This window comes from Branchiostoma lanceolatum, chromosome 9 (genome assembly GCF_035083965.1).
Source record: "Branchiostoma lanceolatum isolate klBraLanc5 chromosome 9, klBraLanc5.hap2, whole genome shotgun sequence".
Classification (NCBI taxonomy): Eukaryota; Metazoa; Chordata; class Leptocardii; order Amphioxiformes; family Branchiostomatidae; genus Branchiostoma; species Branchiostoma lanceolatum.
This window is the reverse complement of record NC_089730.1, coordinates 8,793,047-8,819,002: the sequence shown is the minus strand read 5'-3', so window position 1 is coordinate 8,819,002 and position 25,956 is coordinate 8,793,047. Positions and strand designations below refer to the sequence as shown.

At 43.7% G+C, this 25,956-nt stretch overlaps 2 protein-coding genes across 2 annotated transcripts; one reads left to right on the top strand and one right to left on the bottom strand.

Annotated features, from left to right (window-relative positions):
- The first annotated feature begins 4,161 nt into the window (after positions 1-4,161).
- Positions 4,162-10,145, top strand: LOC136442354 (nuclear hormone receptor FTZ-F1 beta-like). Its single transcript, XM_066439161.1, has 8 exons — positions 4,162-5,551; positions 6,430-6,524; positions 6,913-7,039; positions 7,466-7,680; positions 7,905-8,047; positions 8,346-8,566; positions 9,015-9,182; positions 9,340-10,145. The coding sequence occupies exons 1-8, from the start codon at positions 4,249-4,251 to the stop codon at positions 9,531-9,533; spliced, it is 2,466 nt and encodes an 821-aa protein (XP_066295258.1). The 5' UTR covers positions 4,162-4,248; the 3' UTR covers positions 9,534-10,145.
- A 10,703-nt stretch (positions 10,146-20,848) lies between these two features.
- Positions 20,849-25,041, bottom strand: LOC136442191 (uncharacterized). Its single transcript, XM_066438929.1, has 4 exons — positions 24,882-25,041; positions 23,669-23,767; positions 22,573-23,183; positions 20,849-22,053 (listed from the first exon to the last, which is right to left on the bottom strand). Exons 1-4 carry the CDS (start codon positions 25,032-25,034, stop codon positions 21,813-21,815), a joined length of 1,104 nt encoding a protein of 367 aa, XP_066295026.1. The 5' UTR covers positions 25,035-25,041; the 3' UTR covers positions 20,849-21,812.
- Between the last annotated feature and the right edge of the window lie 915 nt (positions 25,042-25,956).

Genomic DNA, 25,956 nt, shown 5'->3' with positions numbered 1-25,956 from the left:
AATTATGAAATCACTTTTAAGTACTGAAATCTTAGATACTGGATGGTCGTAGGTCAATGCCACTAATGTTTCTGTTTAAATTATAAGCGTAAAAGATAAAGTAAAGTTTTGCATACACTAACTTTTCTTTTTCTAGTGTTTAATCGTTGGAGAAACTGGTATGTTTTTTTTTTCATTGTGTCACATGTTGCATACCGACTTAAAAGGTAACACAATGTTAGCAAAAAGTAGGAACTAAGAGGAACGCTTACTTATAATGTTAGTAGATCTATGGTGTACAAGCCAAACTGTCTGATACCACCTATAACCATACGTGCACGCGTCAACACTCAGCTGTTCTACATGTCAAACGACTGTATTTGCCGTGCACTCTACAAACTGCCGACCACTAATGTTCTATATCGTCCGATTTGCTGAGTAAACAGGACACACGGGTTAAGCAGCTTCAATATTTGGACGACCGACAGGACTTAACCCTAAGCACACTAAAGAAGCCGCGTGGCACCCAGTTTCTATTGGTTACAGAGTAAGGCAGCGGGGAGAGGGTTAATGCGGGTACACGACGGCCAATGACCGGACAAAAACCAAACTGCGCATGCGACAGACAAACTCACCGTTGATAGCGCCGGGATTGGGCTCGACATGACTGATTTTTTATTCATCAATTGTACAAAGAACTACATGTATTCGTCCATTGTTTTTATTCACTCGCTCGCATTAGTTTTGGGGTTCCCAGAGGATGTCATTCATATAATGAATGAATGAAGACCTTTTTTGTACATTTTTGCCCCACCGGGCTAAGCACAGGTCACATGTTAACAACCATATACATATTCATACCTATGTCACATGTTAACAATCGTATACATATTCAACGTCCATAAAAAAAAAACATCTAGTATATTCTAGCACTTTCGGCTTCTTCTCGCTTCTTGGTACTTGTATAAATGTAGGAGGCTGATGGATTAGTTAGAGTTGGTTTATCAAAGGTTATAAAGAATATGAATTTCTCTTTACTATTCAAGTATCCGAAGTGGGGGCACCTACTTAGCACATAATCAAAAAGAATAATTCTATCGCTATCATATAAACATAATCAAATCAACATGGGTCCAGCGATCTATCATGTATAAGATATGATAGCACCCGTGATAGAATAACTATCCACCAACTGCAGACTAAAGAGTGCACACGTGAACACTCAGCTGTTTTTCATGTCAAACGACTGTATTTGCCGTGCACTCTACAAACTGCTGACCACTAATGTTCTATATCGTCCGATTTGCTCAGTAAACAGGAAAAACGGGTTAATCGGCTTCAACATTTGGACGACCGACAGGACTTAACCCTTAGCACACAAAAGTAGCCGCGTGGCACCCGGTTTCTATTGGTTACAGAGTAAGGCAGCGGGGAGAGGGTTAATGCGGGTACACGACGGCCAATCGGACCGGACAAAAACCATTGAAGACCTTTATTGTACATTTTTGCCCCACCGGGCTAAGCACAGGTCACATGTTAACAATCGCATACATACTCGTATCTATGTCACATGTTAACAATCGTATACATATTCACGTCCATAAAAAAAACACATCTAGTATATTCTAGCACTTTCGACTTCTTCTCGCTTCTTGATAATTGTAGAAATGTAGGAGGCTGATGGATTAGTTAGAGTTGGTTTATCAAAGGTTATAAAGAATATAAATTTCTCTTTACTATTCAAGTATCCGAAGTGGGGGCACCTACTTAGCACATAATCAAAAAAGAATACTTCTATCGCTATCATACAAACATAATCAAATCAACATGGGTTCAGCGATCTATCATGTACAAGATATGATAGCACCCGTGATGGAATAACTATCCACCAACTGCAGTAAGGAGTGCACACGTGAACACTCAGCTGTTCTACATGTCAAACGACTGTATTTGCCGTGCACTCTACAAACTGCCGACCACTAATGTTCTATATCGTCCGATTTGCTCAGTAAACAGGAAAAATGGGTTAAGCAGCTTCGACATTTGGACGACCGACAGGGCTTAACCCTAAGCACACTAAAGTAGCCGCGTGGCACCCGGTTTCTATTGGTTACAGAGTAAGGCAGCGGGGAGAGGGTTAATGCGGGTACACGACGGCCAATGACCGGAAAAAAAACATCCCCATCAAACTCCCTTCGGGCCGTACCCGGAAATTCGGGCCGTTCCCGATCGAAATTCGGGCCGTACCCGCTAAAAATTCAGTCCGTACCCGCTAAAAATTCAGGCCGCACCCGCTTAAAAATCGGGCCGGCCGTACCCCGTGAAATCGGGCCGTACCCAGTACTTTTAGGCCGTACCCAATGGCGGACATCACTCGGCCACAGTGCGTGTAGTCGCGTGAAAGTCGTGTCTAGACACACTGTACCGCAACGATATACAATCCCACATAGCCTATGCTCTAGCAAACATTCCTGACCACCTCTCTGCCCAATCTTGAGAACACTTCTGCATTAGCTCTCTCAGACCACAAGCCACGGCTTGCAGAAATGTGCTCATGATTGGGCATGATTTGTTCATGTTGAAATCATGAAATATGCTCCCCTTCACTTTTCAATATATAATATAATATTGTTTCAAAATACAAGTGTCACGACAAATCAATAGATCTTAAATCACAGCTTATTTACTGTATCATTGCTCACTCGGAACTACTTTACCCCAGCCCTCTGTAACGCTGTTCCTTCAAGTCTGCTACCCCCTGTACGGGAAATTTTAGCGACTGTATCCGATTGGCTAACGTGGCGTTGCCACGGTGATGATAACTGCAAACATTACGTCACCTCTCTCCAAATATTTGTTGCATGCTGTAACGTTATAACACTACGGTATTTAGAGGAGACTTATGTCAGTTTGATTGCATCATACAGAGACAGAACCATGCTGGGGGTTGAAGCTGAGATGGTGCCTCACGCAAGGGAAGGGCAACAAGGGGTCACAGGGGACGGCGGGGATGACGACATACCGGCCGTCAGCGGGGCATGGGGAGACGCCTGGCATCATGCTGACAACAGCAGGGAGAACATTTACACCGAGAAACTACAAGAGAGAGGTCGCAGCGAACACCGCGCTCACTGGACGCCCAGCCGACTGCGAAGAGCAGGTTCAGAAGAGTACAGGTCAACTGGGACAAAGGGGCTCGCAGTGGCTAGTTTGAACGGTTGCTCTATCGTTAACCTTACTAACAGTACCAAGCCTTTTACCGCCCGGCACAAGGCACAGTTCGTAACGAAAGTCGCACAGGAGGAGCTTTGCGGCAACGAAGTCAGGTCTATCGGAAGAGAGAAATCTGCCGTTGAAGTCATTAGCTCGAAAGTGCGAGAAAACGACGAAGTCCAACCGTTGAGAACGAAATCAGTCGACAAAGTTTTTAACGGCCATCTACGTGCTGATTCAAAGTCAAGACCAAACGGTAAAATCCAACCAGACCAATCGACGCACTACCCGCACGCCGACAGGTTTGCTGAGCAGGGTCTTCCTATTAAAAGAAAGGCAACATCTTTGGTCCCTCCGGGGAACGACAACTTCGACCATTGCTGTCCACCAAAGAAGCGGTATACATCCTCCTTAGCCCGAGGTCATGCAGTTTCGGCTGTGCCACAAGAAGTCGCACATTCAGGCCAACATACAGTTTCCCCTGTCAGTAATAGTTCTTTAGTACAAACTGGAATCGGACAGTTTTCGTCTCCACCAAGTAAAGATACGAGTTGCCAAAGAAGTCAAAACGAAACAAGCAGAACACAAACAGTAAATTCGTCAGTAAGAGAAGTCCTAAACTCGCAAACAGGAACCGACTCCATGTATCCAGAGGCGAAAGCTACAGGTATGGAACAGCTACAACCGGGAGGGTTGGTGTTCACGCCTTTCCAGCCGACAATACAGATCGAAGTTCCGGCTGTACTGATGTTCCATCCACAACAGATGCCCCTTTCTCTACCGAACTGCTCTCAACAGGTGTCTGGACATCCCGTCGTAACGTTAAACTCTGGCCTCACTGAGGGCAGGCCCGTCACAAACGGTGTTCCAGGTAACGTTCCTCAGATGATGTTGCAGAACATGCCACCGCAACGGATGCCGGTTGAAGCAAGGCTAACCCAACAAGCTAAACCTCCCTTAGTCTTAGAAAGCGTCCAACCTCAAATCTTGTCGTTTGAAATACCCTTAAATGGCAATCAAGCCAATGGGATCAATCCTCATGGCCAGGGCACTTCCATGATCGCGCCGTACCAAATGACGACAGCAACTGGACAAAACACTATTGCAGCACCAGAACGCCAGATCATGCCACAAGCAGGACAACATCAAGAGAAACAGGCATGCGAACCCGTAAGGTATAAAGACGACCGTCCTGCTCGGACGTGTACAACCACCGAAGCGGGAACTTCTTCCCAAGGACAAGGACGATTAAATGGAACTACGGTAAACCGGGGAGCACAGTACACCCTGCCATACGGCAGTTACAACCCAGGAGAGACATTGCTTCCACTTCAGCAACGGCATTATCATCCTCAACATATCGACACGTTGCCGGGAGAGTCGCCTACCGTCTGCCAAGTTATTGGAACACAGGCCATCGGGAACAACTCTGACATGCCGACTAGAAAACGGCTTCGACAGGAGTTTGGTGAGGCAGCGACACCACGCGGTAGGAATGAAGGCCCCGTCAAGTATCGATCAGCTCCGAGCTTACTTTCTACAACAACTAACATGGTGCCAAGTTATGATACTAGTAGTGTCGGCGGAAGAGGCGTCTCCGAGGCCAATCAAGACGTTTCCCGCCTTGTAACGACGATGTTAGATCCTACATACACAGAACGAAGCAGGAGCGCAGAAGTAACACAACAGCACCCTCCATTCATGATTACAGCGAACGAACTAAACGGGATGTTTCAGAGTCCTGAGTTTGATATTCACAGCGTAATGCTGGAAACGCACGTCACTAAACAGCAGCCTGTACAAAACAAGCAACATTCCAGCATGATGCCGAACAATGCACGATTCTCACCGAGACTCGAAAGTGAGCAGAGTGAAAACTCGCCAATGGTTCCACGAAGTGTACAACACCTGTTTTTGGAACCAAATGTTGTGATGAATCAGAGTCCAGTCGGACAACTGACCACCGAGGCTTTTGGTGGCCCCCAGCCCGGTCAAGCAATCCCACAGCCGCCCCAACTCCATTGGCCGATCACCGCAAGACGTCAGGAAATCCCGGGTCAAAATGCATCGCCTTCTATCCAAATGCACCATCTTCCTTCCCAGCCTTCGACAAACACCAATGCATCAGATTTATACAGACTTCTGAACGCCCCGAGACAAACCCAGGACCATGGCCAGGTACCGAAACCCTTCCCAAGCTCTACGACTACGTCGCCGAGGACGGGTAGTCTGTCGACGACACCCCAGTCCACCCCCCGGGCCAGCCCTGAACTCCAGCCCGGTCTTCAGGAGGCGGAGACCAACGGCGGCATACACCGTCTGCTCCTGCCCAGGATGGGGCCGAGGGAACAAGTACGAGGTAAGGAAACGGTTTTACATTTCTGATAACTTTAGAACAGATTTCTTTCAGCTCTTTCTCTATTCTGTATGAATACAATGGATTCGTGTGGCTTTGTATCCAATCCAATTGTTAACGTTAACGTTACCTCACCTATTCCGCTTTCGTTTGTCCCGTTTTGAGAAAAGTCTTAACTAGTGCTTTCAGAAAAAGTTGGCATTGTAGACAAGTATGGGCCGATGGGTAATGTTAGCCAAGCGAGGGAATGGACAAGGCAACTAAGGGTGGCTGACAGTAAAGTAAATAAGATCAAACTGAGGGAAAGTAATCCACCAGAGGAATTATCCAACCTGAGAAGTTACTAACGTTACATATAGTACCGCCTTGGGTAGCGGCAAGAAAGTTTCTGGCAAGTGTCAATATTGAATATAACCAATAAGGCTGTGTGTTTTCTTGATTCCTTGTCTCATAACTCTATGGCCCTTTTAAGATTATGTTTATGCAACGTGTAAAAAGGATGAATTTACATGGTGCAAATATTGACAGTGCCTGACGCGAATGCACGTGCACGTGATAAGCACGTGCTGGTAGAACACCGTCAGACCAACATGGCCGGTCTCTGTGGTTGCTATGGTGTCACGCGAACGTTATGTTTGTGTTTGTACTTTGAATGATTGGAACAAGTCAATATACAACAATTAGATAGGCGCAGTCTGTATTTTTTCTGTGCTATATATTACATGGGAGGTACAGGCGGCTACCATGGTCAAACTTCCAAGGTCCGGCGGCGACTGCAGTCGAGTCTTACACAACGTTTTTTTTAACCAGAAAGAAGAAAGAAAACATACGTGTCCGTCTCGCTCCTTGCTTGATTAATGTTGTTCTGTGGTGTGTTACAGTAGAGAAGCTGTGTGTGGTGTGTCGGGACCAGGCTTCCGGGCTGCACTACGGCGCCATGGCGTGTGAGGGCTGCAAGGGCTTCTTCAAACGGACGGTCAGTCAGCTAACCTCGACTTCACTAACGTTTTTACAACTTTTCATTGTAAGGCGTAATAACAGCTTGGTGCTTTGTTCTTTTTTGTTGTTAAGTTTTCAACCAAAGAGAGGATATTTGTGGGCAGAAAGTTTTCATTTTAGCTAAAGATTGATCACTTAAGGTAAACATTTGTTTAACTCGTAACTGTCGTATCGTCCTACTGGACATTGTACCGTTTATCGCCCACATATCTGTAATGCAGTATAATACATGTGTGGCACTTTGGAACAGATTCTATATGCATGCTGAACACATTGTATAGTGATTAAATGAACATTACAACATTTTATCTACCAAAAATTGCAATCAAGTTATGGACGTGCATTTCGTTGTGATATTTTTACAGGTCCAGAACAGGCGTCTGTACGCATGCGTGCGCGGGAACTACAGGTGTGAGGTGATGATGGAGAAGAGGAACCTCTGCCAGGGCTGCCGGCTCAGACGGTGCATGCGCAAAGGGATGATGATCGCAGGTGAAAAGAGAGGAATGCAGTGTATTTGTCCTTCAGCTAATACAGTTAGCATTGCATCTTTAAGCTACATTGCAAGTGTAGATGACCCAAACAGCACGTACACATACCATGCTATTGTAGCGGCATATCTGTATTCGAATTGTTTTTCCATAAACAAACAAACAAACAAACAAATAAAGAAACTGAAAAAGAAATAGGCAGACAGAGAAGTAAACAAACAGAAAATCAGAAAAACAACCAAAATGACAGGGAAAATATGAAGGTATTATGAAAGTTTAAAACGCTATCGTAAAACATACGACGTTGCAACAGATGAATAAACAATACCTGCATTTACGCCAAAAAAAACAGTTACTCAATTAAGCAACTGGATAAGATTTTGAAACAAATAGCTGCATTTTCCTGACGAAAGTTTTATCTTTCCAGCCGTCCGTGAGGACCGCGTGCCCGGAGGACGACTCAAACGGAAACGAAGAGAGCGGCTCCACAAGAAACAGGACGTGACGAAAGAGCAACCTGTTTCTCCTGAGACAGAGACAGGACATGACGTCGACAGCCAAGAGGGAACTATGACAGGAAACGACAGCCTTACGTCACATCCGGTAGCCTCTAACAGCAGGCTTGTGCAGGAACTTCTCGCGGTTAGTTGGTAGAAAAATATTCATTAGTCTAGGTAGTTTTAGTACTCATTATAGCCCATGTTCTTTTATTGTTGCTCATACTGGCAAATAAGCTACGTCAGAACTGTGACATTTGAGAATGGAGACACAACATCGTCCTTTGTATATCTAAGTTGGAAAGAAAATGTGTAAAATCTGTTTAACCTGGTCATTAATTAATGCAAGATTTTTGTGGCCCATTCCAGTGCGAAGAAACCGAGTTGAACGTCAAGAACGACGGAGAGGCAACTGAGCATGCGCACATCCTGTGCGACCTGGAGGACGGGCGGTGCCATACTGCGCATGCGATACAGAACCTGGGAAACTACTTGGTGGCGAGGCTTGTTAGGTTAGTTCCAATAATTAAAACTTTCTTTTCTCTTCCATGTGATTACACTGAAGATTATCTTATGTCTTCAGATAAAACAAGATTCTTAGATGATCCAGTGAGCAAGATTGTCCTATCTTTACAAATAACTGAATGCCTTGAACAATCTTAGCATCATTGGCATCGATATTCTTCTATCCATTCTTTATTTTTGAGGTATTGTGTGTGTGTGTGGGTGGAGGGCACCTATGTTTTACATACAAGCACCAAAATTATGTGCCCTAATCGCTCACCTGTAACGTTTGGTGTCACTTTTCAGGTGGCTGAAGAAGTTCCCTTTCCAGGATCAGTTTGAACAGCTGGACCTGTCTAGACTGTTGAGCAACAAGTGGATGGAGCTGACTCTGATGGACAGCATCGTACAGCCGAGGCTGTTTCCAAGGCAACAGGATAACGTCACAGAAATGCCCCGGATGACGCTGATGCAGAGGATCTACCACAACGAGCTGAGATTACAAAAGTACCTCGCCACTTCGAAAGGTAGGTTGAATGGGAAAACAGAACTAAAAGGAACATCTCTCTGTATGTCACACACACACACACACACACACACACACACACGCGCACACACACACACACACACACACACACACACACACACACACACACACACACACACACACCACGCACACTTCGTTGTGTTGGTGCTATGAAGGACATTGTCAGGCTTACTGCCGAAAAGAAAACTAAAACCCTGTAAACCTCCCAAAACCCACTCATTGTAGAAAAAGTGGGTCACTTCGTCTTCCACTGCTTCCAAAAAAGGAGTCAAACCCCAAAAGCTTAGACTGTACTTCGTAGCAGTTGTTAGAATATTCACTTGTTCCACTTGTCACCATTGTTAACTTGCACTGTCTGTATACTTTTTCTATGCAAGAACTTGCAAATAAACTTATCATAAATATTTTCTCATTTCTCTTGTACACAGGGTCCACTGTAAACAACAACATCCGGGACAGCGGGGAGAGGAGAAGACAGACGGACGAACTTACTGACATTTTGGAGCGTCTTCATCACGTGACTACGACGCTGCGGAAGTTGCGCATGAGCAGAGAAGAATACGTCATTTTGAAGGCCATAGTGCTTCTCAATCAAGGTCATTAACAAATTCTTCCTTAATTTATAAGTTTTAAACAAATGATTGAGCGGTTTGCAGTCATGGAAGAAGGGATTATAAAGATTTTTTTCTTTTGCAAAGGGGGAAGTTTTTGCTTCTTGCTCAAGATTTCGTTATCCTTCTTTTGTTCCTATAGATGGCCCGTTGGAGACGACGCCTGTGTTGTACCAGTTGCTGGACGAACTGTGCGTTACGGAAAACTGCCGTGCAGATCCATCTCGCCTGGGGTCGCTGCTAGTGCGTCTACCTGAACTCACCACTGCAGCCATAATCGTCAAGGAGGAGGACGGCAGGCTGCCGTTCTTCTTGGATGCGCTTCTTTGTAGATAAAGATGTGTTACTTTTTTTGTCTCACCGGATATGAAAGAACACTAACTGCACAATAGTTTTACTCCATTCCAGGTACAAACATAGTTACAAACATTTCATTGGTGCTACGTAAATGTGACCCTCATGTTGGTATGAGAAGTCTATTTGTGACGCTATGACTTGTGTCACCTGTTGTATATTAATAATTAGTGTGTGTATGTTTCTGTGTCTGAAAATTAATCATAATCATACCACGCAACATATCCCAGGTTTTGTATAGTTTTCCACTGCGTGTGATTTGATGCCGTATAGCCGTACAAAGTCATGTTTGTGTAGCTCTGAATATTACATGCATGCAAGTTGAAAATGAGAAGCCCCTTTTCTTCAATGCTTCATGCTGGATAATAGGTCTTGTCGTTGTTGCTACAGTTAAGTGATATTGATTTGTTTCTCCAATGACACGAAGAGAAAGCTGTAGAAGTATCTTGGCTGGTAGAATGTACGTTTATAATGATTTATGATTAATATACTTGAACCGTAACGGCAAACGTGGGTATAAGCCATTCATTTCCCGCTAGATGATATTGACAGCTAGATCCCATAATTTGTCTAATAAAGCCGTTTTGCTCATGACGTCTTGACTATAATTGTGATTTATACACTTTATCTAACACAATATAGACGAAGTTTGGAACAACATAGTATTCATATGTGGAGCTTTCTTCAGTAATCAAACAAAAAAGGCCATGTTCCATGTTTATCATTTTTCCTACATAGCAATTCCTAATGGACAATTTGCAAAGCCATTCTTAAAGTGAACAGGCAAAATCAGGAACAACGTCGTAAACAATAATAGGTGCTATTTTATTGTAACAAAAAGCTGTTAAGGTAGCGATACAGGTTTGTTGTCTGCACGTATATTACATTTAAATCACTCACGTCACAAAATAATCAAAAGTAAACTTTTCTCTTGCTACTGAAGATGTAATCGATACTTAAAACGATCAGAGAAGTTTTCGGAATCGTTTATGGAGACTTAAAGAAAATGACAGCATTGGTTGTGGTGAAACGTGTTTGTAATGGGAAATAAAGGCTCGCAGTTGGGTTAAAGTCTTGTTTGACTTTGGTTTCGAAATGCAACCGTTCAAAATCAAGAAAGACAATATCCAAGTTATTTCAGAGACAAATCAATGGAATATCAGGTCACCAACGACATGTTTTTCACGCAATTTACCAACAGAAATGATCAAGTCTACATTTCCTGCAAATCGACACTTTCTGAAGGGCTGCCATATAGTGAAAGAAGAAGACATTGAACTAGTGCAACGGTGTTTTTTCTGTCTATCAATAGATTCAATTTTCCTTTCAAAGTACTGTAAGATGCGTAGATTACGTAAGCGTTGCAATATAACGTTGGACGCCGGAGGGAGCCAATTGATGTACTGAAGAACAGTATTTATACCATACTCTGAGCGTTCAGATTTTTACAACATTCGTCATCATTTAGATTTAAGAAATCATGCATATTTTTGTTTTCTCGCATCAGTGACAATGTTCAGACTTGTCTAGAGAAGATCGTCCAGAAAATCTTTTTACCTCCTTAATAAGATCAAGCAAGTCAGTGTGGCCTTTTTGAGACAAAACATGACGCTTAGGAATATACATTCATGCATGCCATTGTCTTTCCCGAGTAAAAAGATAAAAAATACCTTTTACCGTAGTAATTACGACGCTAATCAGCCTCAGCAAAAGTTTGTGGATAACGACTGAAAGAAGTTTGTTTCTACCCACGATCTGGGACACTGCTGTACCGGAGTTTGATGCCCTTGTCCTGGTGATTACCGTCCGTCTTCATGGTGATCTGCACGCTAGTGTCTCCGGTGAAGGTGGACGGAGGCGGGCGGGGACTGTACGCGCTTTTCCCGCCGCCGCAGAACGTCTGGCCCGGGCGTTTGCCATCGACGACGATCGTGACGTTGTCGAACGCGCAACTGTGAAATTCCTCCACCTCAAGATGGAGGAGCTTCAGGACGACACTTCTACAAGATGACAAAGAAAAACATGTTAAAGCTTTGACTGTTTGAAGGCAAAGCTAAGTAACAAAATGTCAGGAAAAAAATTAACAGCACAATAGGAAATGGTGAACAAACAAACAGACGAACAAACAAATAATTATGCATCAAACTTACTTCCCAGGGCTTGTCCAGAATATCCAGGTGCGGCACATGTTGGGAGGGTAGTCCATTGGGTACCCTGGGGACGAGACTGTCCCGTTGCCGGCAAACACCCTGGTCGTGTGATTCTTGTGGCATGGAGTATCGGGCTCGACGGTTAAGCTTAGGGATGTGCTGGTGGTTATTGGGGTTTTACCGGTGGTTATTGGGGACGTGCGGCTGGTGAACTTCGGAGGGAAGGTTGCGGTCGCTTTCTCTTCTGGGGGAACGGTATCGGTTTGAAGTGCAGGGGTCACCAGAGAAGTGGTCACTTGGGATGCACTGGTGCTGGTCTGCTGAGAAAGGGTGGTTTTAGCGCTTGGGTGAGATTTCTGTGAGATTCATCTTCATGGGCCTTCTAGTCTCGAAATGTACCAAGTTCGCCGTCTCTCTCTTTTTTCCTTAGTTAAAAAAAGTCAAACCCACAAATTTAAGATTGTATTCCGTGATATTTCTTATTAGAATAATCACTCATTCGGCTTTTCGCACTGTCTGTATACTTTTTTCTAATCACTATTACATTTTGCCATCGGGCAAGAACTTGTAGATAAAAAACTTAATATACTTAATATTTTTTCCACAGCTCTAACTCTAAGTGCCAGGAAAAATTCAGTTTAGAATATGGACTGTCTTTCCCTCCATCCATCTATTGCTTACCTTATTTTTGTTTTTATTAGAATTGTAACAGTGCAATACACGTGAAACACAGGCAGCTATTGCTAGTGTCGTGACCCACAAACATAATATACCCGTTTTTACACTTGGGTGGAGTGAGGAAAGTCGTGTAAAGTGCCTTTTTCCCAAGGGCACAAGATCGGTGGCGTCAGGGGATTCGAACCCGGGACCGCTGGGTTCTGGCCGAAAACCCTGCCGTTACGCCACACGACCCGCTTACCTTATTGATTGTGACCATCCCATCGCTTCCCGTCGTGTTGTTGTTGCTAGGCGTGGCCACCATGACAACCACGATCGTGGTCAGAGTGGACAGGAGGACGCCTGCGAAGAACAGGATGGCGCTGCAGTAAAATTTGTTGGACGGCATTTCTACCTCTCATCCCAACAAATGGCTCTGCACAGTTCCAACTTTGTGTTTTAAGCACAACTGTAGCTTCATATATAAATCAAAATGATTTTCACCGGAAATATGTCTGTCATGAAACTGAAATGATTAGTCTGATCCTTCAGTTATTTCGCAAACTTCTCTGAAAAACAAACAAAAGTAGAAAAACACATTTGTTTTCAACATTGTAAACCCCGGGAGCCACGTGTCTAGACGGGGTGGGCGGATCACCGATAGTGGGCTGAATACTTAATGCTGTAATTTTTACCCCAGTCTTGGGTAAACAAACTTAAGTCGTGAAGTTTGACAGATACGGACGATCATACGTCGTCTTAGAATTTGTCTCGTTCTAACAGCTAGGAGTGGAGTTGGACTCCCAGGCTTTATATGGCATGAATCAGGTATCCTTGTTACAAACTTTTAAAAGTTAGACCAAGAGTCTTAGAATAAAGTATTCTTTTACAGCAAAGGTTGAGGAAACATGCAGTGATGGGTGCACGATGGCCATTTAGACGACAAGGGCGAAGATAACGTTGTTAGGGGGAACTTGAAAAAGAGAAGTAAGCAGATAGCTTTTTTCCTTCTTAGCAAAATGAAAGCTGATAATGCGCCTTTGAAATGGCTTTACTGAAAATAAGTGGGAAGTACGAACTGGTTACAAATAACGGTGACCTTCCACCTCTCCTCTACCTACCCCATCAATTTTCTTAACTGTTACACGTTAAACATACTTTCGGATGCATAGGTAAAAGACACCTTGAATGGTGCTACGTATAAACAAGGAGGATGCCATACATGTGCCTACATTGATGGAAATTGAGATATTTAGACTGCACGTGGTACGGTGCATCTGTGAATAGGGCATGTTTTATTCTTGTGTCAACGGCACAATCGATGATGCAACCAATAGTGTGGTGTTTATCTAGCCAGGATGTTTTGTGGTGTTCTTTTTGTTTGTGGTGTATGAACGCACGTGGCCGGTGGTACATGGGGTTATTTAGACGTAGGGAATCTCTCCTGTAGTATAAAGTAGAGTGGATTCATTCGTCAAGCTAACCGACATCTTTCAAACCGCAGTCGTCCCTCAGTAAGACTTCTGAAGCCGCATAGTTCCCATTTAGAACTTTTATTCAGTCTACTCCTGTAGTGTAAGTCATTACAGACAGACAGAAGACTTATTCTTAATAGCTTCTTGAAGCATGGTTTAAAAAAAAGAGTACAAGTCCTACCTGCAACAGTCAGAGTGAAACGACTCACTTGTATAAGTAACTTGTTGAGTAGATAATGTGTTTTAAAGTTTAGTTTACGTTATGTAATGTAATTGTACCCTAAAGGGTCAGCTGAGGAAGCATCTTGATACAGAAACGCCTGTAAGTGATGTTGACAGTGCTGTTTTTGTTGATTCATCGAATAAAAACGTTTTGTTCATGATGTTATTGGTTGTGCATACTACCGATCTGCCACAGTGGAGATTTATGAACACGTTGTACCCATCAAGTGTACACTCACTCACTCACTCACTCACTCACTCACTCACTCACTCACTCACTCACTCGCTCACTCGCTCACTCGCTCACTCACTCACTCACTCACTCACTCACTCATTCATTCATTCATTCATTCATTCACTGATAACGTTAGGTGGAGTCTTTGGCGATCATTTGGCGGGCAAGCTTCACCATCACAGAAATGGCCATTCGCTTATGGTATATACTTTACACCTATTGTGTTTAAATGTAGATGTTACATCCATTGATGATTAATTGTTAAAGGCCTATCTCACTGGACCCGCGGCACGTTGGCGGCTCGCTGCGTCCTTAGCTGTATTTATGTTACCCGTGGCTTTATACTGGGAATATCCTACAAAACGTACAAGTATGACGAAAAAGCCGACAAAAATCGCCAACGTGCAGCGGGTCCGGTGAGATAAGGGCTTTACACGTAAACAGGTCTATGGGAGATTACCTTTTGTTTTCAACCGAACACAGAAACAACGACAAATCTGTTTTTCAAATTACAATTCGCTATTGTGTCTTGGTACAACAGTACAACTTTTGAGGCCATGCCTATCATTTGCCTGCATGCCCCTTTTGCGTAGAGCGTAATCGGCCGTTTTGATTTTACGTAGAGCGTTGCCGGCCATTCCATAATTTAGCGTAGAGCGTGGAGGGGCTCTCTGAATTTAGCGTAGAGCGTAAGGAGGCTTTCTAAATTCAGCGTATTACGTAGCCGGCCCTCCGAATTTAGCGTAGAGCTTTGTCGGGACACCCCCCCCCCTCCCCCATGCAGGCCCTCCAACGAAAGAGAAAGTTGATTCTTAAGCCTTACATATTTACACATAGTAGATGAATACTTTTTCTGAAAGCATAAAAGCTATTAATGTTATCATATATTCTTATTATATACATATATAAAGTAGCGATGCAGGTTTGTTGTTTATACTTGGACACATCTAAATGATAACGCATGTACAATGCTTGTAGTAACATCACATTTTCTCTTTCTCCTAAAGACGGAATAGATACTCTCTCTGACAGGAGAGAATGCGCAAATATTTAGGTGACTTCAGCTAACATTTAACATACCACATGAACTTTGGTAATAATAAAAAACGAACATCTTACAACGCCTGGTTGTTTAAAGGTTGACGTTCTGCTATCACAACCTAATGCATCTGTCGTTCTCTACGATTAAAAAAATTGCAAATGTATTTTCAAAAGTCAGTTGGGCAAAGCTTAACGTTGACAAAGTGCATAAATTTACAAAAAATATGATTGCCTGGTGAAAAACAACATTTTTTAGAAATTCTACTTTTACTACACTTAGCGAAATCAGCAAAAGAATGCTGTGTTCACTACCCATGCTAAGGGATAGTGCCATACTCTAGTCTGAATCCCATCTCTTCGTCTGCACTGTCCGAAACCATGGTTACCTCCACCGTGCGCCCGGTGATGTTGGACGGGACAGGGATGTAGTAGTCGCCGCCGCCACAGTACTTCTGGCCCGGTAGGACGCCGTCGATGACAATCGTCACCTTGTCGGCACTGCACCGGTAAAACATCTCAACATGGAAGTAGAGAAACTTGACGAAGACGCTTCTGTGGAATGAAAAGAATGACGAATAAATAACCGTGAGCTAATGTGTGAATATTTTGTTAATAAAACAAAACTTTTAATGAAGTGACGACCAAGAATAGCTGTAGGGAAGGTATGAGGTTCACGATGGCAAGAACGGGTTTGAGCGGTTTACATGTTGCGGGAAATGTTAACAGCGCTACAACAGACAGACAGACAGACAGGTAGATAGACAGACAGACAGACAGACAGGCAGGCAGACAGACGGACGCATGGACAGGTAGACGGACGGACAGGTAGACAGGCAGGCAGACGGAAGAACGTTCTTTGCAGACCTGTTTCGCATGGCACAATCATACATATTGTAGTAAAATAAAAGTCAAAACTCACTCAACAGAACATCATAGCATCTTTAGAAAGACCAACTTTAATTTCACTTTCCAATAGCAGACACACACATCCACCGCGCTAGTCTAGCACACACTTCTATGTGTTGAAAATAAGAATTTTTTTCTTGACACTTCTAGACAGATGTCTTAAAACTTACTTCCCGGGACTGGTCCAGAATATCCAGGTGTGGCACATGTTGGGAGGGTACGTGTACGGGAACCTTGGGGACGAGACCTTCCCGCTGCCGGCAAACACCCTGGTGGTGTCGTTCTCAGGGCAGGTAATGGCGGGATGGACGGTTGGGGAGGTGGTTATCAGGGATGTGCGGGTGGTTATTGGGGATGTGCGGGTGGTTATTGGGGATGTCCAGGTGGTTATTGGGGATGTCCATGTGGTTATTGGGGATGTCGAGGTGGTTATTGGGGATGTCGAGGTTGTTATTGTGGATGTCCGGGTGGTTGTAGGGGATGTGCGGGTGGTTATGGGGGTTGTCCGAGTGGTAAATGGGAATGCGCGGGTCGTTATTGGAGATATGCGGGTGGTTACCAGTACTTTCGGGGGAAAGGAGGTGGTCGCTTCCGGAAGAGTAGTGTGAACTGATATGGGGTTCGTGCTCGTTAGCGGTGGCAGTAGCGGGTTTGTTATCTGAACCAGTAGCCGAGAGGTGGTTATTTGGGATGTGCGGGTGTTTATTTTCCGTAGCAGGGTAGTTTTCACGTTAGGGAAAGAAACGGCCATGGTTTGGTGAGAAGTCGTCAGTTGGGATGGATTAGCGAGGGTGCGAGGTGAGGAGGAACTACTCTTACGGACAACAGGAGTGGTACCTCCCGTAGGGGTAGTCGGGGAGGTGGACACAACTTTCGGGAATGATTTGTTCATCGGAGTGGGAGACGACGACGAGAGAGGTTTGCCTTCGTCTTGAGCCGGCGCGACAGAAGTGCCCTACAAATAGCAAGCATGAGATTAAATTAACGACAGAAACTAGACTAAGAAGTAACTTGTGAATCATTATCAAAGCTCAAAAGGTTTATAGGATGGGTTATCAATGACAATTATTATTCTATCAAATAGCAGGTATGATTCTGACAGCCTGATATCACCGTATGTGATATGTAGGAGGAAAAGCTCTGGACTACAATAGAGTTGGACTTTTGTAACTTTTTACTAATAGGTGTGCTCCATTTTCGTGGACCCGGACGTCACGGAAAGTGTCGAACCCCTATGTCTTCACTTCCCTCATTCCTGTGGATCACTCCGAGATCAAGATTCACTTTGGACATAGTGTTGTTTTTTTTTACTTCGCCTTTGGACAGACAAGGACGACGTGACACTGCACTCAAGTTTTTCATAACTTATTTCAACAGTGCCACGTACAGAGAACAACATACCCATTTCAACACCTGGGTGGAGTGAGGAAAGTCGTGTAAAGTGCCTTTCCCAAGGGCACAACGTAGGTGGCGTCAGGTGGATTCGAACCCGGGACCGCTCGGTTCTGGGGCGAACACCCTGCCGTTACGCCACTACAGTGGTTTTAAATGTATTATTCTCCATTGCCGAAAAAAGAACATGGTTCCACATGCACGATACCTGGCTATTTTTCCTTCCATCCATCCAACTACAACAACTGAATCAGACTTTTAGACACTCTTTACCTGCTTGACATTGCTTTCGACCACGACCATCACCTCGGTTGCCGTTGCGTTGCTGTTGTTGCTAGGTGTGGCCACCATGACGACCACAATCGTGGTCACAGTGGCCAGCAGGATCCCTGCGAAGAACAGGATGGCGCCGCAGTAAAATTTGTTGGACGGCATTTCTACCTCTCATTCCAACAAACTACTCTGCACAGTTTCGTCTTTCTTCGTGACTGTTTCTTATAAGCACCATCATACTCATGCATTAGTAATAACGGTGCCGACAGGATACACGTATTTGTAAAACTAAAATACGTTTGATCGCTCAAGTATTCTACACATGTTTCGTAAAGATCAACAAAAGTAAAAAACACATCGCAGAGATGTTATAGAGCGCCCCGGGGAAGGGGGCTCAGACGCATAATGATCATTATGACATGTCACGACTACAATGTGATATCGTACCGGAAAATGACGTACTGTTTCTGATGAAGCAAAGTATTGAAATATTTCTCTGTATTGGTTTTCTTCGATTATAATGTGAAGACTGCCAGAGTGATTCCGACAACATCAATTTTGCAAATTTGCGACGAAATTTGTGGCTAGGTTTGTATCACTAATAGACGACAGCTTTTGTGAAGGCCACATATGATGCCCTGGGGATGATAATACGTCGAAAAGTCACAAAATGGCGTCGTAACTAAACATGTTGACGCTGGGGGTGACTTTCAACCATTGAAACTACAGGGAAAAGGTTACAGAACTTTGCGACAATGTATCTATTGGCTACCGTAGACTTTACAGCTCTGCATTGGCTGGCTTCTAAAGATGTCTTTATCTAGTCAGGCAGATTACAACCGTAGTTCTGGCTATCTAGAAAATACATCTATGAAATGTAATAAAGACAATCCATTTATACTGCTTTCAACACTGCAAACTTTGAGCCACGTGTCTGGACATCGTGGGTGGTGGCCTGAGGGTGTTTGTATAGTTCTTGCTGATTCTTGCACGTACATCTATAGAAAGTAAACTTTCACAGAAACTAGATATGTATGTAAGTATATCTATAAGTTGTATGATAGTTTCCCAACGCTGTCTCTGATGTTCTACTTCTCGCATTCGCATTGACACCTATGTAGTTAATTCTACAGAATTCTTCAATATCGATAATGTAGGCGTTGTTTATTTTGAAAATGGGTGACTTGTCAGCATTTGTCTCCGGCAAAGCGATCTTTTAAGAAGAGTAAAAATCATTACATCTATCTAGTTTTAAAAAACTAGATTGATTTAATGAAAGTGATTGTGAGTTGCACTCTTATTATGTTTGGTCACTGCCTTCGGGCAAGCGAGGAGATAATCTCCTCACTCATTCTGTGGAGGCCCTGGGGAAAAACACACTCCAGGAAGCTGACCTTCCCGAGGGCTCTGTCCAGAGACACCGGAATTCATATGGAGGACCTGAGTGCGGCCATGGCAGACAGGATGGAGTGGTCGGCGGTTGTGCATGGACTTGCCCTGTCCCCCCCCCCCGGGGTCGACCGATGATGATGATGATTATGTTTGGTTGCTTTGCGCATCATTTCCTTGGGAGGAAGACGATGCGTGCCCAACCTGCCTTCACTGAAAGTGAGAAGGGAAGAGGCAGCTGTGCACCTGTTCCCGCGTTTGCTTCAGAAGGACCATCCCCTGCACGACTTAGTGCCTCACACGAGGACAGGAGCCACCGGACTCATACTAAGAAATTCTAGCACAATGATTGTTCTTAAAGACCGTACTAAGAGGCTCAGCAATTCGTTTCTTCATTGTGCAAGGCAATTAGTGGGGTACTATCAGCACTTAGACATTACATGTATAGATTCTAACTGCGTAATGGTTTTCAAAAATGTTTTATTTTTAGATTAATTATATTGCTTTAAATTAGTGGAGTGTAATAAGTCATTGTTTTTGGTGTGCTGCACTAGAGATGTCTCTAACCCACTGTTTTTCAAAGTGGCGGATTTATGTAACCCGGCGGATTAACGTTAATGGGGGTTAAGCTTTTGCAAGCGGAAGTATGACCCCTCCCCTCAAAACACCCCGAAAAACAACAATTTTGTAAACAGACTAATATCTTCACCTTTATCATAGTAAACATTCCTGAAACTGAAAGTCTAGACGCATTGGTGTTCCTTCAGGGTTTCCACATTCTCAGCTTTTTGATCTGAATAAAGATCACTTGTTTTGCTTCGCCCAAAGAACTTACAACGGCTAAGTCCCTGCCAATTTGGAAAAAAGGGAAAACTATAGCCTGTTTCAATAATTTACAAATACTTATGTCGCCATAAACACAGATACTTTAAGTAATTTTCAATACTTCTTCATAAATTTAATAATGGAGTTTGTGAAGTAAATGACTCTTTTTTTTACTTTCCTTCTTAGTCCAGGTTCATCATTTTTTCATCTTATATGTTTGCATGTCGACAGTGTAGATTAAGGTAGTTTATAAAGCTACAAGTTGATGTTATGTATTTTTCTACTTCTATTTTGATTATCAAAAAACAATCATAGTTGACCTTTCATAAGTAAGGAACGTCAGTTTGAAATGCAAAAATGACATAACATATTAAGGTCGATGATTTTTATTCAACACATCATACTTATCACAGAAAAACATTCACAATGGTACACGTATTTGGAAGTAAGATGCAAATGTGATACAACACAAAGAACGTATCAAGAGTGCATTTCTATTACATCATTCACCAAATGAGTTCTAGGGATGTACTTGAATGTAATGTAGATTACAATGTGTGCTTTTTGTGAAAAATATGTTCGTATAGTTGATCATCTGCATTTGTGATACAAAAGAACATCAAACCATTTACTTAAATGGTTAACTCATTTTTTACTTAACTCACTGACGTCGCTGACGAACGGTAGTGGATGCTGCCTGAAACGTCTGACCGTTTCTTAAATTTATCCTGCTGCTTGAGTAACTGTTGGCGTACCTGGATGTCTAACCTTCATCGACAGACTCACTTAAATAACATCTGAAACACGAACTGAACAGTCCTTCCATCTAACGTCCATGTACATCATTCTTCGTTTCCCTTCTTCCTAAATCTCAAGCAGTTCTCTGCATTATCAGTACATCTTTCTCTTCTTCTCTTTTTATTTTCACAATAGAAAGTAAGTTGATAACAATATCACCACAATATCACAGGTACGGATCTCTCTCAACAGTCGGGTGGTGCGCGAAAAGCAGTGATTATTACGTTTTTATGCACAAATATCGCACCAGTGACAATAAACAATAAGCTAGTATGTATGTAAATTTAATATTCTGATTAAATATATAAATTAGATATATAACATTTAGAAATATAGATTCATGTACGACTTGATTCCTTGAGAGGAAGAAAGAAACTATTTCACAACAAAGTTATAAGAGACAACAACAACAATAACAACAAAAAATCAACAACAACACTGGTTTGACTCATGGTACTACTAATCAATTTTATTTTTTATTCATATGAAGTGACTCGAGTTTTTGATGTACTTATAACTTTGTTATTACTCTTTTGAAATGGTTGAAAAAATCATTCTGTCTTCTCCCGAACACTAGAAATAAAACAATGTAGCTAAGTTAGCCAAAGTCCTTTTCCGCACCAGATGGTGCATATGACGGCGCCCATATCCGTTCCAATAGCCCTTGGGCCACACAACTTTATGCAATCACTCAAACAGAGGGCTAGTTCATTGGCAGTGGTGTGTGTTCAGCTACCACACTCTTTCTCAAAGGCTGAGTGCTAAACAGAGAAAGCAGTATGCACCAAGTCCTTACTATGACAGGGCCGCGTATCAAACTCACGACCTACCGAATGCAAGGCGAACACTCTACTCACTTGGCCATTGCACCGGTGTGAAACAGTGTATCCCTTGGCTATTAGCCACAGTCCGGCCCGTCCCCTGCCTGGCTGCTGTACCGCACCTTGAAGCCGGTCATCCCCATGCTGCCATCCGAGAGAAAAGTCAACTCGACCTCCCTCCCCCTCTGGGGCCTGGGCAGATCCGTGCCGCACATCGGGCCGTACACAGTCTTACCGTTAGTGACGACCCAGACTTTGTCGAACTTGCACTGGAGGTTTCTTTCCACGGAGAAGTTCTGGAAGGTGATCGTGATGCAGCTGGAGTACGTGAGACACAACATGAACGGTCAGAAACCATATAGAAGTTTCAAAGCAAAAAACAAACAAACAGTAAAACGGTCACAAACAATATAGAAGTTTCAAAGCAAAAAAACAAACAGTAAACGGTCATTAACCATATAGAAGTTTCAAAGCAAAAAATAAACAAACAGCCTGCAATTCCAAGAAAATCCCATAGGGGACCCAAGCCAACATCACTTATTCCGGAGCCCAAAAGCTACTTGCCACTAAAAACCCATGACCACAGCTTCCTTCATGTGAAGATTTCCTAAACCTTTTGCCTCAGCGTTTGGTAAGGATTTCTAAATGAGTGCAAATAAGAATCTTAGAGGGTTGAGAACCGGAAACAACATATTCCTTGCGTTGAGATGTTGCTTTCAGTTGCTCATTGCTTCTTTATCTTTTTATTACATGTAGTACTTAATGTTTCACATCCCCACACTTCCTAAACATCTCAAGTAAGTACTAAGAATGCCCAGTGGGGTTACATGTACGTACTTGCCGGGGTCGGTGGTGATACGCCAGGTTATGCACTGGTATTTAGGGTACTTCTCTGGGTACTCTGGGGACGAGAAGGTGCCAGTGCCCGCACATAACTCTTTCTTATCCTGGCACGTGATGTTCAGCATCTTAGCTGTGGACATGGCGGTTGAGGGAGCGGCGGTTGTTGTACATGTAGGAGGCAGGGCGGGGGTCATTGGTGGGATTGGTTTGAAGTTATACATGTAGCGCAGTGGGGTCTGTGATTTGAAGGGCGTTTGGTTGTGATCGTTTGGCTGCGGTGTAGTGTCGGGAGCGTGTTGTTCAAAAGGCGTGGGTGTTGCAGTGGATTGCTGTGGCTCAGGGTCTATTTGCGGTGAGATCGTAGGTGGGTCAATAATCATTGGCATTGTGAGTGGCTGCCGTTTCCCAGATCCCCCCAGGGTTGTACCAACAGGGTCGATAACCACCGAGGGCGGGGACGGGGGGTGAGGCAGGGATGTCTTGATCTTGGTTAGGAGATCGTCAGCCGGAGAGGTCTGCGGACCCAGGCTGACTTGCGGGGAAAAACCTGGAGTGGTTACAAACTCCTGAAGTTCAGCCCTCTTTTGTACCCTTTCCGTCGAATCCTGGACGGAAAAAAAATGATTCAGTCAAATTTGATGGCAGGAGATTAGGCCATGTTCGATTTGATTATATGGATGACATCCTCCGGGAACCGAAGAAATGATGCAAGCGTGCGAATAAAAAAAAGTTTGGCAAAAAAACAAAAAGTTGCCTTCATGACGAAATCTACGTGGTCAGGAAGGTTAGCACACAGTATGGTTTAGCGAACAATAGATTCTTCATTTTCGCTTCTTCACATCTTCTTCTTTGACATTGGAATTGATTTTGGCATTCTAACGCGTTAGTATCGGATTCCGATATTTTTTCTACAATTAATCTACGGCATGTATCAAATCATTTTGTGGCTGCTTTGTATGATTTACAGTACAGTCAAAAACTTATTGGGAAACGGACGAAAATTGATGCGCGCGCATAAAGTCATGGCAACAGAGTTTAAACTCGCTCAGGAACTAACGGAATTGTCTTTTCAAAGAGTAAACGTGCTGACCTTGAGCCAAAGACGTGTTCCGAGTCGTTCGTCGCTGACGTCATCAGTTGCCTTCTGCGCGTCATCCTTCAGGGGCACGGCTACGTCATCCATCCCAGACTGCATAGCGTGTGAACAGATTAAATACAGTAAAACTAATGCAGCTATTGACAACCATTTCCTGACCCCTTGGTTCAGAACAAGACATCAGCGCTATCAGATGATGATACGAACTTTTTATGACTATGATCACTTTATCACAATCGATCTGTACCTGTTGACTTCATGGTGAATGAAGGTAAACTTGAGATAGAGCCGTTCGTACAAATGTGGCTATGTAGGTATCCACCAAATACATGCATTTCTTAACTTCAACACTGTCCCAACTTATTCTATTTAACCTACGGAGAAAGCAAATAAGAAGGAAAACTACCACATGAGCTCTTTTAATGTGTTCAATACTATTATGTAGCATTATAACATAAACTTCATTCAGTTTATGCTAAGTTATCCTTGTTTTGTATCCTGATTTGTTATGGTTTTGTAAGGGCTCTCTTGTTGAAAATCAGTTACTCAGTTAACTGAAGGGACCACCCTAAAGATTAATGAAATAAATCAAATAAAATATCTCTTACCAAGCTTAGGTCTAAAGTAAAAGTTTTTTTCTCGGCAAAAAGCGAAATGCTTATGGTGCTGAAACCCTTGCTGTTATTGACCCCACTGTTTTCTTTCCATGTTGTTACATACGTCGTGCGGCTGTTTTACGACAGTGAATGGAGGGCATTCTTGGGTCAGAGGCGAATGTGTCGAACAAAATGAGCTGTCTTATGGTGGAAAATGTTCTCATAGATCCTTGTTGGTTCTGTCATAGCCTAGCTGAATATCGTGCTACAAAAAGACCCCACGGCGTATGTAACATCTACTAACATAATTCCTCCAGGGTACGAAATTCCGCCACCCTGAAAAGATTCGTCGAAACAGATCTCCGACCCAACGTGAATTAGAATTGTGCATGGAGGGATGGGGGTGGGGGGTTGGTGCACTAGAGATCTCTCAAACCCACTGTTTTTCAAAGTGGCGGATTTATGTAACCCGGCGGATTAATGTCAATGGAGGTCAACGTTACCTTCGCCTTTGCTGAGAAACACAAAATAACACTTTCTATTCTTTTAGCCAGTATGCAAACGGACACAGTGCTTAACTAACTAAGTTACTAACCAGCTGATTAACTTACCGAGTTAGTGACGTGGATGACGACAGTTGGGTGTCCAGGTCGCCTGAGGGAGATGACCAGTGCCACGGACGCCAGGACGACAGCCGACATGACCAGGGCGCCGATAAGATACTGCTTCAGATGTCGTCTCGGTAGCAGCGGCCCTGTGGACATCAGAGGACTATGTGGTTAACAGAACAACGTTTATGTCTAAAGTCTAAGACATGTCACTCCTAAGTTCTCCAATTCTCGCTCGTGATACACATGTATGTCAACTCTACGTGTTGAGTGCTCTAGGTGTTAAATGCTCCAATTGGCACACTTTGGAGGTCCCGCATTCAAATCAGATCGGGTCACAAAAAAGACTTTAAAACTGGTACATACTACTTTCTCTGCTTAGCACTCAGCACTTAGACTTATAGATATAGACCTTATACTAGCATCAGTATGGTAGTTGAATACCGTATGTTACTACCAGTGGACTGCTTGCACTGTGTAGTCCAAGGACTCTAAATCGGTCAAGGGCACCATCCTATTCACCGAAAGGCGTGGGAAGGATATTAACGGAAATAACTGCCGAATATCGCGGTGTTGTTCATAGATATTTCAGCTCTACGCATGTTCGAACTATCAAAACTCACCAGCGGGTGGAGGCGGTGCACGGGCGTCTCCTTCCCGACCGGCGTTGTTGCCCTCCTCCCCGCCGGAGCGGTGCGGTGTGTCCCGGTCCCCTTCTTCCACCTCCAGGGTGCTGTAGGTGCCATCGGTGGCGCCGCCCTCTCCGGACCGGGAGTGGTTCCCGCCCCCGCGGTTCCCATTCGGGGAGAGCGGCCAGTTTCGGCACTGTAAGGGTTTCGGGAAGTCACCGTTACCTCCCCCCGTCTCTTGCTTCCTTCGCTCCGTTACGGCCTTCTTCGCGTGCATTTTGTGGGCCTGGCACCGCTACCCGACAGGTGGATTGCAACGTCTGTCGTCTGAACACAGTCTGATCTGCTGCACCTTATAACACCCAAAGACCTGATCTACCAACCAATGATTAAACATTACACATCGCCTTAACGAAGGTCCAGACAATTTCCCAAAAACTAGGCACAAC